Source organism: Lachancea lanzarotensis, scaffold LALA0S10 (genome assembly GCF_000938715.1).
Source record: "Lachancea lanzarotensis genome assembly LALA0, scaffold LALA0S10, whole genome shotgun sequence".
In the NCBI taxonomy this organism is placed as follows: domain Eukaryota; kingdom Fungi; phylum Ascomycota; class Saccharomycetes; order Saccharomycetales; family Saccharomycetaceae; genus Lachancea; species Lachancea lanzarotensis.
In genome coordinates this window covers 325897-340349 of record NW_019212888.1, presented here as the reverse complement: position 1 = coordinate 340349, position 14453 = coordinate 325897, and the positions used below count along the sequence as shown (strand labels likewise).

Below are 14453 nucleotides of genomic sequence, written 5' to 3'. Positions count from 1 at the left end.
CACACATACGGAAGCAAACACTGTTCAATTCAGAACTGAATCAGGTCCAGCGCTAAAATCGCCCTTATTGATTACGAAGACGTCCATCACCGCCATGGCAGCATACAGTCTATTTTCTGCTTCCTCGAACACGATAGAGTGATCGCCATAAAAGATATCGTCCGTAACTTCTTCATGGTGTCTTGGGAGGCAGTGCATGAATTTATAATTGGGCTTCGCAAGGGAAGATAGCTCTGAGTTAACTTGGAAACCTCTGAACTGTTTTAGTTTGGCCACCTTTGCGAATTCTTCACCCATTGATATGAAAGTGTCGGTAACCAGAACGTCTGCGTTCGTGGCAGCCTCTTTAGAGTTGTGTGTGCATTCGAGTTTCGTACCATTACCTTTGGAAATTTCTAGGCCAGCATTTATGATCTCAGGGTCCATTTCAATGCCGGGCGGCGTGGAAATGGCAACGTCCATACCCATCTTTAGACATGCTATGGCCATGTCGTTGATAACGTTGTTGGCATCACCGATCCAGGCAATCTTCAGTTTGTTCTTGGTGTAGTCAAGATGCTCCTTGATGGTTAGAACGTCACATACTGCCTGCAGAGGGTGAAACTTGTCGCAAAGCGAGTTAATAATGGGAACCTGCGAGTGCTCTACCAGCTGTTGAATTTCAGAATGTTTGTTAACACGCGCGAATATGCATGACACCATGGACGATATGACTTTGGTGGTATCGTGAAAGCTCTCGTTGACACCCAGCTGGATGTCATCTTTACCAAGAAACATGGGCTGGGCCCCGAAGAATGCAGCAGCACCTTCAGTTGAGATTCTTGTTCTGGTGGATCTTTTAGAGAACACCAATGCAACAGTCTTGCCAATCAATTTTACATGGTTTTTTTGGTTCTCAGTCAAATTTCCAGCTTTAACAACCTTTTTGTAGTGTTCTGCTCTGTCAACCAGTACAGAAAACTCCTCGTTTGATAGATCTTTGATGGAGACGAGGTGGCGCATATTGTAATTTTTAAGCCCGAAGTAGTTGTTGATGTTACGTTGATGGGGCTGTCGAGACCAAATGCAAAAATATCTGGGGTAACGAAGAATAGAGACCTTTTTCGTTAACCGAGCTCGTTGTCACCTGTACTTAGCGGACACTTGGAAAAATAGTCCTGTTCCTGATGCCGTTTATATATCCCCGTGAACGCCAATTTCGCATCGAAGCCTATCTCTCTGACTCAAAATGTCGGTGGAATAATGAGTCAGTCAGTTGACGTGGTTGAAAAAAATGTGAAAAACTCTGAAAACCTAGTGCCGTTCAGTTGTATTTGCGGTAAAAGGCGGGGCCGTGACGAAAAGGGCAGCGTTGGGCGAGAGACGATAATTTAATGAAAATGGCAAGCTGCTATTCACATTAGGAACTCCAGAGAATCATGGAGTGCGATAAAGGACTTTTGGTAAAGTAATGTAAATCCACGGCACACGGACAAACGACAAAGATACTCTATTCGTGACCAGCAGGGGAAGCCGTCACTAAAAGTTCACATTTGAGCTGCTTCTTTTGCCATTCAGCATTGTCTCTTGCTGGAATCCTTCGATGCACCAATGATTAGCGTAGGATGAGTGAGATGAGGGCTTGCAAAGTAGGGCTAAAACCTTGAAAAAAAAAGAAGCGATGAGAAGTAGATCGTGTGGGGTGATGTTGAGTACTGTGTTAAGTGCAGCGAACTAAGAAGAACGAAAGTAGATCGATCCAACATCTCCTGAATGCTTATTTCTCATCAATGAAATGCATTTTAATCGCTGGCAATACTGAATAACAGGTAAAATAAGAAGACAGTCATCTTGTACGGCTGTGTCTCAGAAATAGATTCTTAAAGTCTCCGGGATTCTGAATCGTATCAATTGTGTCATGATAATTTTGGTGTGGGGCTCTCTGTTTCAATGACCGATAGTTTAGTTCGTTACCATCACCGCATTTGCTTATCTTCTCTTTTCGCTAGTCCCTCTTTCCTCAAATACTTGTAATTTAAGCTCATAGCAGATTGAAACAAATTGGGAGCCTGAATCAATTCGTTTCATCGCCACGAACAGCATCGTTTCAACACATCGTTTCGTTTCCTGTTGCATTAGAACCCTCAGTCTTGAAAGCTTGCAATTTTCAGTCTTGAACCCCTGTACCTCAAGCCAATGGTATGTGTGCCAAACCAACGGTCCAAGACGCTACCTCATACTAACGCTCTTGAGATGTGTAGCTGAAACTCCGGCAATTGCAGAAAAAGAAACAAGAGGATCTGGCCAACCCAAAAAACAGCACCTCTACTGGCCTCTTGTCCCAGACCACCGCATCTCAGCTCAGACTGCGCAAAGATCTTCAATCTCTGGATCTTCCGCCTAATGTGAAAATCGATGCAAGTTCTCTAGAAAGTGACCAAATTCTACACATCCAAATTACACCAGATGAGGGCTACTACGAAGGCGGCACTTTCAAGTTCCAGGCCGTTTTCAAGGATACGTACCCGATAGAACCTCCCAAGGTGACACTACTTCCCGTTGTGTACCACCCAAATATCGACCTTCAAGGCAACATATGTTTGAATATTTTGCGGGAGGACTGGTCCCCGGTGCTTGACGTTCAAAGCGTCATAATCGGGCTTCTCATGCTTCTTCTTGAACCTAATGCCACAGATCCACTAAACAAGACGGCCGCAGAGTCTCTTCGCACGAGTCCGTCGGTGTTCAAAGATCAGGTCGCATCATCCATGCGTGGCGGATCGCTGCAAGGACGCCGGTACGATCGTATTGTGTGTTGAACCATCCACAATGGATGTATTTCCATTCAAACTGTTACCAACCTACTTATCGCTCGTACAACTATAAAGGACTTAGACGCGCACGTGATCACCTACCGTTTCCACTTCTTCGTTATCAGAACTTATGACAACAGACGGTCTTGTTTGGTTGCAGTTTGGAGATGCAACAGTATCTTTTTGGCGGCTCGTCAACACTGTGGATTTCCAAGCGGTCGTGGGGGCCAATTGCTTCCCCAGAAGTTTTGCAAAACCGCTATTGGAAATGGTGACAGTGAAATATGACAAAGTTTTGGAAGACATTTTTGAGTATTTTCGACTTGGCAAATCAAATATTGCGCTCTTAAGATGTGGGTTACAATAATTGTATTTTAAAGAACTGATTTTTGGTATTGTCAAGAACTCAGATTGTGTGTCTTTTATATCTGACCTTTCTTCGCGAAATGCTCAGAATTCGGACAAATTGTACTCCATTGCAACGAAACCGAATGTCCCGGAGGAAAGCTCACAGTCTAGGACGGTTTGTGAGTTAAAAAGGCTCATTAATGGAGGTCGTCGATTGATTGAAGTCGAGATCGTACTTCTGAACTAAAAGGAAGGGTACTTGCTTGCTGCTTTGGTGAACTAACCACACACTGTCCCATTCATCCCAATGAGTAGTAATTGAGGATGACATAAGCAAACATTTTTTGAGATTCATGGATTCATGGGTCACGTGCGTGAAGTGTTTCTACTAGTGTGCTGGTTTGTGCGTGGCAATCTAAGGCGCCAGTTGGTAGGGCTCATTAGAAGTGTCTGAGAGGAAAACGTCAGCGTCAGGAAAATGTTTGTGATGCTAGCGATAGAGACAAATGCGACTCGAATAAGACAATAGTATAAAAGCCGCGACGTTTTTTTTTTCATCCTTTGGTACTCTCTTTGTCCTTCATCACCGTTCAACTTCTTATCTAGTCAACAAGGATATTATGAAGTCCTCAATTTTCTTTCGCCTGCAGGCGCTTCACGCATTTCATCTAGCTTTGGCTTACACTGAGAGCAGTCAAAACGAGTCAACTTTACCTCAATCTGTCGGTCAGCCAGTGGGCCAACCGGTGGGTGGATTTGTGTCGGTGCGAGCGGGTCGCAAACAAACACCCTTCCCACAGTGGCTTTCTGATTTTACAGGTTTGAAAGAATGGCCGGGAATCGATCCTCCCTATATCCCCATGGATTTCATCAATTTCAGTGAGATTCCAGACTACAAGCGCTACGAACAGGGCGTGTGTGGGGTGAATCCCCGCGAGTCGTGCTCATTCGACTGCGATCGCTGTCTGGCCCCCGACGACATCTTCACTTGTCACAAGCTTTCGCAAACCTTCGATGACGGCCCGTCATTGGCTACCGAAAGATTGCTAAACAGTTTAAACCACAAGACAACGTTTTTCAATTTGGGTATCAACATTGTCAACTTTCCAGATATGTACCAGAAAATTCTCGACAATGGGCATCTTGTTGGCACCCATACTTGGTCTCATCCATTCATGCCCAGTTTGACGAATGAACAAATCATTGCTCAACTTCAATGGTCGATTTGGGCGATGAATGCAACAGGCAACCATTTACCTAAATGGTTTAGACCTCCGTATGGAGCTATTGACAATAGAGTGCGGTCCATATCCAGGATGTTCGGTCTGCAGGCCGTCTTGTGGGACCACGATACGTTCGATTGGCAGCTATTGACCGAAGATCAAACGGCACGAACAGAGGAAGATATATACAGAGAGATTCAAGATTGGAAGAGGCGCGGCACGGGACTCATTCTTGAGCATGATGGGAGCTTCAGGACGGTCCAAGTGGGAATCAACGTTGACAAGATTCTGGGCGATGATCAATTAACAGTTGCCGAATGCGTTGAGGGAATCGATTATATCAAAACATTTCCTTCTACGAAGAAGTCAAGTGTGGCCATAGAATGACACTTAATCTCTTATACTTTTGCTCCCACGAATTTTTGACCTATAGAGTGGATGACTGTCATCAGCGATAAAATGGTGTAATTTTCTATAATTGCAATCAACAGTACGACCCTTATAGCGGGCAGCTTTCAGCTACTTGAGTCTCTGTTCATCCATAAACTAGGAAAGTTACTTGCTTTTCAAAACTCCAACAGACCACGAATAATAAACCACTGTCTAAATATCGTCGATTCTTTTGCCTTTGAAAAAAAAATGCCCTACAACTCATTTTCTCTCTTCAAGTCGCATTGCTTATGATAAATGTACACCCTATTTGTTATCGACCATTTCATCGCAAAGACGATCCTTACAATGTCAAAAAGGTGCACAAAAAACCGATGAACCTTATGTTGAATATCACTTCAAAGAAAAGTCGTTCATCGTATAGACACCAAAAGCCTCTTCTCGTCGCTGCTGTCCAGTTGCAACAGCGTGGAGACCACGGGTAGCAGCATCTCCCGCTGTTCCTTATGTTCCAGGAAACCTAACAAGACGTTTTTGATGTATGCAATTTTATCGTTGGTATCAGATTGTGACTGCTTCCCCCGATCGTCAGAGTATGACGCGCGACGAGATGTGTCATTCGTATTTTGATCAGGAATCGACAACACCGAATTGGATCTGCTCGGTCTTCTAGAGGCACTTTTCTCTTTTGCAGCAGCAAGCTGGTTTGAAATCTGTTTATAATTTTTTGATATTCTATCAAGTTTCTGGGTCAAGTCACTATTCAACTCCTTGAAATTTCCATTGGCGACCTCTAATTCACGCAACTTTTTCTCGGAGCTAGATAAAGTGTTACGCATCTCGAGTAACGATCGCTCTAATTCATGTGCTTTTCCAGACCCTGCGCTACTTGCCTTTTGTACCTCTTCTTTTGAAGACTTGAGCTTGGCAATTTCAGTCACGTAACTCTTTTCTTTCGACTGAAGCTCCTGGTAGTGGAGTTTGAGCGTCTCATTAGTCTGCTTTAACTCCTGTGTTCTTTGCTTCAGCATTGTGGTTTGTAAGGCAAAATCACTTTCCAATCTCTCTTTATCTTCCAGCGCAGCAGCCAGACTGTTTTCCAGTTTTTGAATTTTCAACTCTTCATTCGATTGGCCTTCGGCTATTACGCGACGTATGCTGGTGAGCTCTTTGGTCTTTTCATGTGAGGCAAGGACGGACTCTTCAAGTTCATCTTCCAAGAATCCGATGCGCTTGTTGGCCTCCTTTAATTTAATGTTGAGTTCATCGCATTGTCTTCTTATTACTCCGACTTGTTCATGCGACACGCTCTTGACATTCTTTAACGTCTCGTATTTCTCGTTCAAAACCTCGAGTTTTTCGCTCAGGCTTCCGTTATTCTTTATGAACTTTTCCATTGACTGCTCGCTCTTTTTTACCTCGTTAGTCATTTCTTCGTTAAGTTTCGTAAGTTGATCCACTTTTGCGGTAAGCTTGGTGCTTTCGGCCTTTGATTCACGAAGCAATTTATTTGTCTGGGCTTCTTTAGCACTGTACTCCTTCACTTGCTGTTCGAGATAGACAATCGTCTTCTCCTTCTGAAGCAAAGATGACCTGAGATTACTCTCAGATTTTCTCAAAGCAGGAACTTCCCTCACCCCCTCTGTGAGAGACTCGTTTTCCCTTCTTAGCTTGGCATTTGTGTTTTCACTTTTCTTCAACTTCGATGACAATTCTTCGTATTCCTTTTGAGAAACATCAAGGGCCGCCCCCAACTTTTGAATTTCTTCCGTTAACGTGGCCATTTCAGCCTCCAGGGAGCTTACTTTCTCTACGAGCTCGTTCTGTTTTATTTCATAGGATTGGTTGTTCTCAGAATGTTTCTGCTGAATGGATTCCAGTTCAGACTTTAGGGCGTCTACCTTGACTTTATCTCCAGAATCGAGCTTTTTAAGTTGATCTTTAGCGGACACTAGTTCATTCCCTACACTTTTTAAGATTTCTTTATTATTATCCAGCTCCTCTTTTTTAAATTTCAACTGTTCTTTTGTATCCTGTAGCTGTTTGTGGTAGTCCTCTTTTTCATTGCGCAGTTCTTCAATTCCTGCATTAGTCTCCTTCAGACTCTGAAGTTCTTGTCTAGAGGTGTCGAGATCGTTGAGTGAAACGTCATACTTAACCTGCAGAGCATCAAACTCTTGTTGCAGATCGGTCAGTTGCCTTATTTCAGCTGGAGTGCCTCTCTCCCTCTCGTCATTTGTTACTTCCTGTTGATGTTCAACCCTGTATGCATTATTTTTGCCCTTCCTCTTTTTATTCTTTGTTTTCGAAGCGCCTTTCGAAACTCCACTCTCGGTGGAGCGGTTTGAGTCTAATTTTGATACCGCTTGGCTGAGTTCCATTGTCTTTTGCTCAAGCAAACGCCTAACACTGTCCAATTCTGATGTGATCTCAAGATGGGCCTTCTCTTTGTTTATAAACATCTGTTCGCTATCAGTAAGCTTCGCTTTAGCAGTTTCAAGTTCCGCCCTTATGGTGACTGACTCACCGATGTTCTTTTTCGAAGATGCCAAATCAGCAGTGGTCCTTTCAAGTTCTTTATCTTTGGTCTCAAGCTCTCTTCGAAGAGACTCATTCACTTTTTCCTGTTCTTCCAGCCTATGTTGGAATTCAGAGCTGTGGCCCTCCACTGCCTCCACCGATCTGTCTGCGTCACCTGAACCTTGAGAACCGCTTAATTTTGCGTTCAACGCTTCTATCTCAACTTGTTTCTCATTCTTTTCTGAAGTGAGCCGCTTAACCTCACCATTGAGCATCTCAACCTTCAGATTTGTATTCTGAAAGAAGCTTGTCAGTGAATCTAAGTCGTCCAGCGACGATACCGGAGTGTTTTCACATATTATTTTTTGCAAAACAACCACTTTTTCCAGCTTAGCTTTCTCCGCCTTGTATGCATTAAGAAGTAATGGATATTTCTGTTCGTATTTCTCAAACTTTCTCAACTTAGCCTGAATTTCTACCGGTAAATCACTGTTTTTGTCAAACAGTTCTTGACCTTCATTTAGCTCATCTGTTAAGCCTTTCGCTAGCTCATCGGTGAAGTTTTTACCCAACTGCGATAGCTGTTTGAACATTGCATAAAAACAGCAAAATATATCAACTCAATGACTTCTCAGGGCTTATTTGTGGCTGGAGCTTTGGCTTTCTTTGAGTGTAGAAACTCGAGAGAGATGAGACTATGAATTATTCATTATAGTTCACTGGATCTAAATTACGCTGGAAAGACAGCTTTACCCGGATTCGATCTAACGTCAGCGACGGAGGTGAACCAACTAGCAATACCCAGGTCTGGGATATGCCAATAGGCTTCATATTACAGGCGTTCGTTGCCCTAGATTAAAAATGTTTTTAGCCATATACAATGAAATGCGTATTATTTGACGAGTCTTTTCCTATTTTTGATAAATCGAGGCCTTTTCTCAAGCTTTCTCCCGACGTTGGTCTTGGAGATATTACTCGCACCGCTCAGACCAGCTGAGACTTCAGCACGAGGCTCAATTTGCAATGACTGCTCATATTGCTTCTCGATGCTAGGAACGTTCTTTACGGATTCCTCGATGAATGCCTGGACGTCGTCGTACCGTTTAAATTTGTAACGGATGTTTTGATAGCTGGCTATCTCCTTTAGAATACCAACTATGCGTGTTCGCTTACTAAAGTTAATGGTTTCCATGGATCGGTGCAGATAGTCTGGGTTTCCCTCTGCAACGAACGTTAGGTCAGATAAATATACGCCGAAAAATGGAACGCATGGAACGTCTTTGATATTTTTCAGCCAGTTTCTGTAAGTGAAAAAGTTCTTTGCGGGATCCATTAGTGTGTTTAGGTTTTCTAGCGCCTTTTTCGTGGTGTGCGGCACGAGGTCCCAAGATTTCTTCAATCGAAAGATGGGCGATGAATACAAAGCCGAGATAATTGCCGTCATGGATGAAAAATTGTTCAACTCATATGACTGTTCAGCAATGTAAATAAAGTGCTGAATTATTTTGGCTCTCTTCTTGATATTGGTTTGTTTGACAATGGAAAAAGACACAAAGTTTGTCAGAGTGTTTGCAACGCAAATAAAATTGGAAATATCATCCGAGCCACCAAACTTACAATACCTCCTACCCCAAATTCGATCAAGGCATCCGAAGGGTGTGATTTTTGAGTAAAGGTAGTGTTCTTTGGTTGTCAACTGTTTCGCAAACGTCTGAGGATCGATATCCAATAGTTTGAGCTTTCTCATTCTGAATCCATAGCCGGCACCGAGCTCTACCGAAGCCGTGGTTGGTGTCTTCGGGTTCAGAGCGTTCCCTCCGTAATTGTGGCCGCTCTCATCGAACTTGATAACCTCAGGAACAAAATTCTTCAAATTGCCCTTCAAAGACAAACGATTTTTGAGCTCTATCAATAGTGCAGGTGCTCCACTAATGCTTTGCGCAGTTGCCAGTTGAGCAAAACTAACCAGGTCGTCAATGCCCGGTTCATAATAAGCAGGAGTCCAGTAGTGAGAAAACAAGGTCTTCATGATGTTTATAACCCTTGTTTTCACAGGGTTTGATTTCTTGTCAATCCATGTAGTGTATTCCTCGTAACTCAAGCCTTCTGGTGGGTACAAATGATATCGCTCCACCAAGGCATGGAGAAATTCTGAAGTAGTGAATATACTCCGAAAAGAGAGAAGCATGGCTATGTTGAAGGACGCGTCTATGGTTTGGTTGCTTGTCAGATGCTCTAACAAGGCGGCTTTGCTGCCTCCTTTGATGGCACCTTGATTATCGTAAATTAGTGAGTACTCATATTCTGAATCCAAGTACCACGGAATATCCATTGTAAAACTCTTAACAAAATCTCGTGGGCCGACATGTTCGATTTCCGAGTCCGCCAAATTCCCCTCTGCATCTGTGTAGATGTTTTCCTGTTCTCCCCTCATCAACTCCCCTATCAAGTCATATTTCATCACACGGGCGGCGTAGTTCAACACGTTTTCGCGCTCCTGCATGAGTTGCTCGACGACTTGATATGCTGAATCAAGGACCCCTAAGAATGCTGTCTGAGTTGCCTTGAGTTCGGCGTCAGCATCAAAAAAGCTGAGATTGTTCAGTTCAACATCTTCTGATACAAATTTGGTGTAGTATGCTTCGGCCAGCTTTTCGGTTTTCAAAACATTACCTCCGTCCTTCACTTGTGCCTCTCCGCTAGCAAAGAATTGATCACCCGCAATCGAACAGAACACAAAGGGATCCTCTAGAGTCAACCCTTGAATATCCATCAGCTTTTTGGCTGTGACATCGTAAAGTGCTTGCTTCACGCTAAAAAACTCCATAAGAATGGACCCACATGCGGTCATTACGTGTTGTCGTAACTCCTCACTGTCCTCATTTAAATCAGTCTTGAGGCCTAGGTTCTTTATATTCAAAAAAAATCTCAAATCCAAATTCTCGAACAAGTCAATGACACCAACGCACTGGTTTAGTTCGCGATGACAAGCAGCACTAATCTCAAGATTTCGTTTCTTAGTGGGCTTTTGTTCTAACAACACTTCGTAAGTTTGAAGCGATACCGATGTAAAATAGTCGATTTTCTTCTTGATGTAACTAAGAGATTCCTCTGAAAGAGGAAACTTACTTTTCCTCATTGGTTTGAACTTTGCCAATTCTCGTTGAGAGATTCCTTTTTCGCCATCCATCGAGCCTTTCGATATTAAAGAACTTTCCATTGTGTTTGCTTTGCTGCTGACGCTCCCAAAGACATTTCCCGCCTTGGTATACGGATCCTGCATAGATCCAAAAGCAGCAAAGGAGTTTTTTGCGCTCGTATCAGCTGGATCATCCTGGAACGCACTGGTCCAAGCTCCTCCAGTGAAACACTCGCGGAAAAACCTTGCGAGTAATTGAGGAAGTAACCCATCGGGGCAGCAAGAGTTCATGATGACATGTAACTCCTTGATGCATTTCATAAACTCACTGAAGTCAGCATCAATTGATCTAAACATGGCCTGAATGGACATATTGGAATTCTCATCAATAGCTGAACTATGTGCTTGAATAGTGTAAGCACTGACATTCGACCCCAATCTTTTGCCACCCCCACTTTTTTTCTCAGGGTATAACACCTCATCATTGAAAGAAAAATCTTCACTTCCGAACCTCGCATTTGGTTCACTCCCCTGTCTCAATGGGTTGATAGTCGAGATTGACACCCTAAGTTGGTCTTGTACAGCGGTTCCAACACTTGCGACACTGGATTTATGCGAATCGTCCAGGGTCCTTGAGAATGAAATGTCGTACCTCTGAGGAGAGCAGAAAAACAAACCGCCGCTAATACTGATTGCAGACGCTGCTTCAAGCATTTTCTTCAGAAGGCGTTTCACTTCTTTCTTCGAGTTGTTCTTTTTTAGCTCACCTTTTAAGAGCCTACATGCATTGTGGTGATAGATCATGTACTTTGAAGTTATTTCAAAGCTGCTGTTGAATCCACTACAATCATTGCTGAGAAAACAGGCATAGGCTTTACGAGCGAAAAATAAAGTCGTATCACGAAGCTCTGCCCACGAGCGAATATCAGACCTATGATGAAAAAAAAGGTCATCTTTAGACCAAAGGGTAGCAGAAGCATTCCCTTGCCACCAGTCTGTAGTGATGTCGTTCCCAGTATTGAGATTGTTATTGTTGCTGTTTTTGTCAGTCCTGTTTTCATTCTCATCTTGTCTATCATGTTCTTCTTCATGTTCATTGCCAACTTCATTTTGTGGTGACAAACCTTCACTCCTTTTGGAATTATCATTCGATGCGCTGTTCCCGCCGTTAGTGCCAGCACTATTTTCAGGCGAAAAGGTTGCAGCTAGGAAATTTTTACTCTTTTCTTCCACGCTTGCCCTGCGACTTTGTGAAGAACGAACATAATTTGACATGCTCCGTGGATTGGCCGACTGCCTGGGTTCTGTACCTTGAACTTGAACCTTCTGGCCATTTTCAATACTGCTTCTTCTAGATTGACCTATAATTTTCCGGTCTTGCCCAATAGATCTTTCACTCAAGTCCACATACCAGTCATGGTCTGAGAATGTGCTTTTTATGCTTAGCTCCGGAAACTGCAAAAATGGTAATGAGCTGCAATAGATGTCGTAATCGCGATTGTAGTAAACCACTTTTCCCTCAGTTGTCGCCACAGGGGTCCACAAGGGAGGTGAGTTGTCATCAACGTTATTAAAAATCATCTCAACCTCTTCAGGGCTTAGTAAAGTCATCTTGTCCGGTCCCACTTGGGACTGTCTTCTACGGTCATCTTCGAAACCGTTGAGTCTTTGCAGCGGGTCTATCTGTGGTTGCGGTCGAGAAATCGACGATTGGTTCTGATCTGAACTGGAAGCGGTGGCAGCTGATGGTGTGACTGATACATGCGTCCGTGAAGGCGATTTGGACCGTGGGAATGAATTCGCAGAACTGGCACCTGCAATCTCACTAGCTGTGGGTCCACTTCCTGCACTTGTTGACGACAAGCTCTCTCTTCTAGAAGAAGCCCTATTTTGGGAATCATTTGGACGCATGTCTAGCTTGTAATCGGGCTTTAGATGTGGTGGTGGGGACGGCGAATGCGAATGTGAAACTATTTGCGACAAAGCCGGTTCACTCATGGCCGCTGTAGCGATATTTTTACTCTGAACTAGAGGCCTACCTTCGTTTTTCTCATGAGCCTGGCCACGGTTTTGCTGAGAAGCTATTACAGAAGTGGCAACGCTGCCACGCCTGCTACTCCCACCAGACCGATTCGTTTGTCGCTGACCACCAGTTTTGCCAGATAACGTAAGTCTGCGATCACGGCAGGATTTGGTAAAATTGTGCGGAAACCAACCACGTAAACATCGTAGTGTAGGTCTATTGGAGACGGTGACACCATCCCACCAGCCAGATTCGTGTTTGCTCATTACATAGATAACGTCTCCAGCGTTTAAACGTAGCTGCGATTTTCTGCTGGGCAGATAGTCGTAGCTGGCAACCACCACGTCGATTGGTTTCGTGTTCCCACCTATACTTCCACTGAAGCTTCCGGCTCTACTCCCATACTTGATACTTGGATTCCCATTGCTTCCATCGTCAGCTGCACTATCTATCACCTCACTGCTTCCGCCGTTGGTCTTCCCACTTGACTCTTGGGATAGCCCGTGTTCGTCCGGTATTGTGCGCGGCAAACTCATGATTCTCTAAGGGATTGAACGAGGTCCAACCCTGCTATGGAATTAATTTTTGAGCCTACTGAAGACACGAACGTTGGCTTTTGCCACTACTTTTTTTGGATTTGTTCCCGAATTCAGAGCATTGCATATGTTCATCTGAGTTGAATAATTTTAATGATGTCGAAAAAACCCCTGTCATAAAGTACGAGGTCTGGGGAGCTGTGTATTTACATATATGTACTGAATGTAGAGACACTGATCTTTAAAGTTATCAGGATTTCGACCATGGTTAAAGCGATTATTTTGTCGTGCTAACAATTCTTTCATCTGTGAGTAGGAACGGGTTTTGGTTGAGGTAGATATTTTTTCTATGATTGATGATTGTTCCGGACAAAAATCTGGGAATTCAGGTAAAAAGACGCAACAATGGGGAGATGTAGCTCGGCAAGGATGTATCAGTGGGGTATTTAAAGTTTCTTGAGGTATTTTGTTTGTGCATTAGGGTTTACTTCTTCGCTTTTGATAGGTGCTGACAGCGCGATAGATGACAGAATATTAATTCGACGATTTTGAAAAAGAGTAGCAAGATGGAATGGCTCATTTGTAGATGGACGAAGGGCGATGGTGGGGGGTAGTAGATATTTTGAAGCACGTATAAGTGACGACTGTGGGGTTAGCTTTGAAGTGGGCTTTGACAAGAAAGGGACCATGATACACTAGGCTGAACCGGTAGCTTTTCATTGCTGTTTCTACTCGTTGCGAGATTCAGAATGGATATTCTGGGACGCCATCCAGAACACATCCAGGTTATATAACTGGGAGTCTACGCAAGTTGTGGTTCAGGTTCATTCCTTAACTCATTGTATTCTGTCGCTGTCATCTCGTCACGTACATGTGATCACTTTGTAATGAAATTGACTGATGTTTATAAGCAATGTAGCTGAAAATGGGAGACCACTGTAGTACGGAGCTTTAAATGGCTCAACTGTTCATGAAAGTATCGCAGAGCAGTAGCACAGGCGAAATGTCTCTAATTGCGTAAGTAACTGATCGAGTATGTAGTATTATAACCTTCATCACTTTTCACGTTGCTGTCATCGCGTCATGAAAATACCAACAACGTTCAGACTCAATCTGAGCTTGATTGCTTCTAGGAGTGTCCACAATATTCTCGATCGAAATGATGGGATCACTTGCCTAACAAATTTTTGTTATTAGCTTGTTTTACGTCTATTCGCTGAATCATGTTTTGGGACTATGTAATGACATTTCGATTGTCTTACTTGATAATCACCCGTTCAAAAACACATGTACAAATATCAATCCATCATTCTCCCGTACCCTTCTCATGTCAACAACAAAGTCGGCATACTACCACTAGCATTTGGTTTTGAAGCTCACTCTCTAGTTCACTACAAGTACCCGTAGCTCCTCAAGCGCTCTACACTGAAATAAACTTGTACCGAGTAAAAAAGTGAAAATCACCCCGGGTAGCCAAACCTT

At 43.4% G+C, this 14453-nt stretch overlaps 5 protein-coding genes across 5 annotated transcripts; 2 read left to right on the top strand and 3 right to left on the bottom strand.

Moving 5' to 3' along the window:
* Positions 1 to 24: 24 nt before the first annotated feature.
* Positions 25 to 1002, bottom strand: ARG3 (LALA0S10e03840g1_1; the record flags this gene model as incomplete). Its single annotated transcript, XM_022775512.1, has 1 exon — positions 25 to 1002. The coding sequence occupies one exon, from the start codon at positions 1000 to 1002 to the stop codon at positions 25 to 27; it is 978 nt and encodes a 325-aa protein (XP_022630372.1).
* A 1173-nt stretch (positions 1003 to 2175) lies between these two features.
* UBC12 (LALA0S10e03818g1_1) lies at positions 2176 to 2798 on the top strand (the record flags this gene model as incomplete). The annotated part of the gene is made up of 2 exons (XM_022775511.1): positions 2176 to 2178; positions 2241 to 2798. 2 exons carry the CDS (start codon positions 2176 to 2178, stop codon positions 2796 to 2798), a joined length of 561 nt encoding a protein of 186 aa, XP_022630371.1.
* Positions 2799 to 3760: 962 nt separating this feature from the next.
* Positions 3761 to 4750, top strand: LALA0_S10e03796g (LALA0S10e03796g1_1; the record flags this gene model as incomplete). Its single annotated transcript, XM_022775509.1, has 1 exon — positions 3761 to 4750. One exon carries the CDS (start codon positions 3761 to 3763, stop codon positions 4748 to 4750), a length of 990 nt encoding a protein of 329 aa, XP_022630370.1.
* A 416-nt stretch (positions 4751 to 5166) lies between these two features.
* Positions 5167 to 7866, bottom strand: IMH1 (LALA0S10e03774g1_1; the record flags this gene model as incomplete). Its single annotated transcript, XM_022775508.1, has 1 exon — positions 5167 to 7866. One exon carries the CDS (start codon positions 7864 to 7866, stop codon positions 5167 to 5169), a length of 2700 nt encoding a protein of 899 aa, XP_022630369.1.
* A 299-nt stretch (positions 7867 to 8165) lies between these two features.
* On the bottom strand, positions 8166 to 12971 carry CDC25 (LALA0S10e03752g1_1; the record flags this gene model as incomplete). The annotated part of the gene is made up of 1 exon (XM_022775507.1): positions 8166 to 12971. The coding sequence occupies one exon, from the start codon at positions 12969 to 12971 to the stop codon at positions 8166 to 8168; it is 4806 nt and encodes a 1601-aa protein (XP_022630368.1).
* Between the last annotated feature and the right edge of the window lie 1482 nt (positions 12972 to 14453).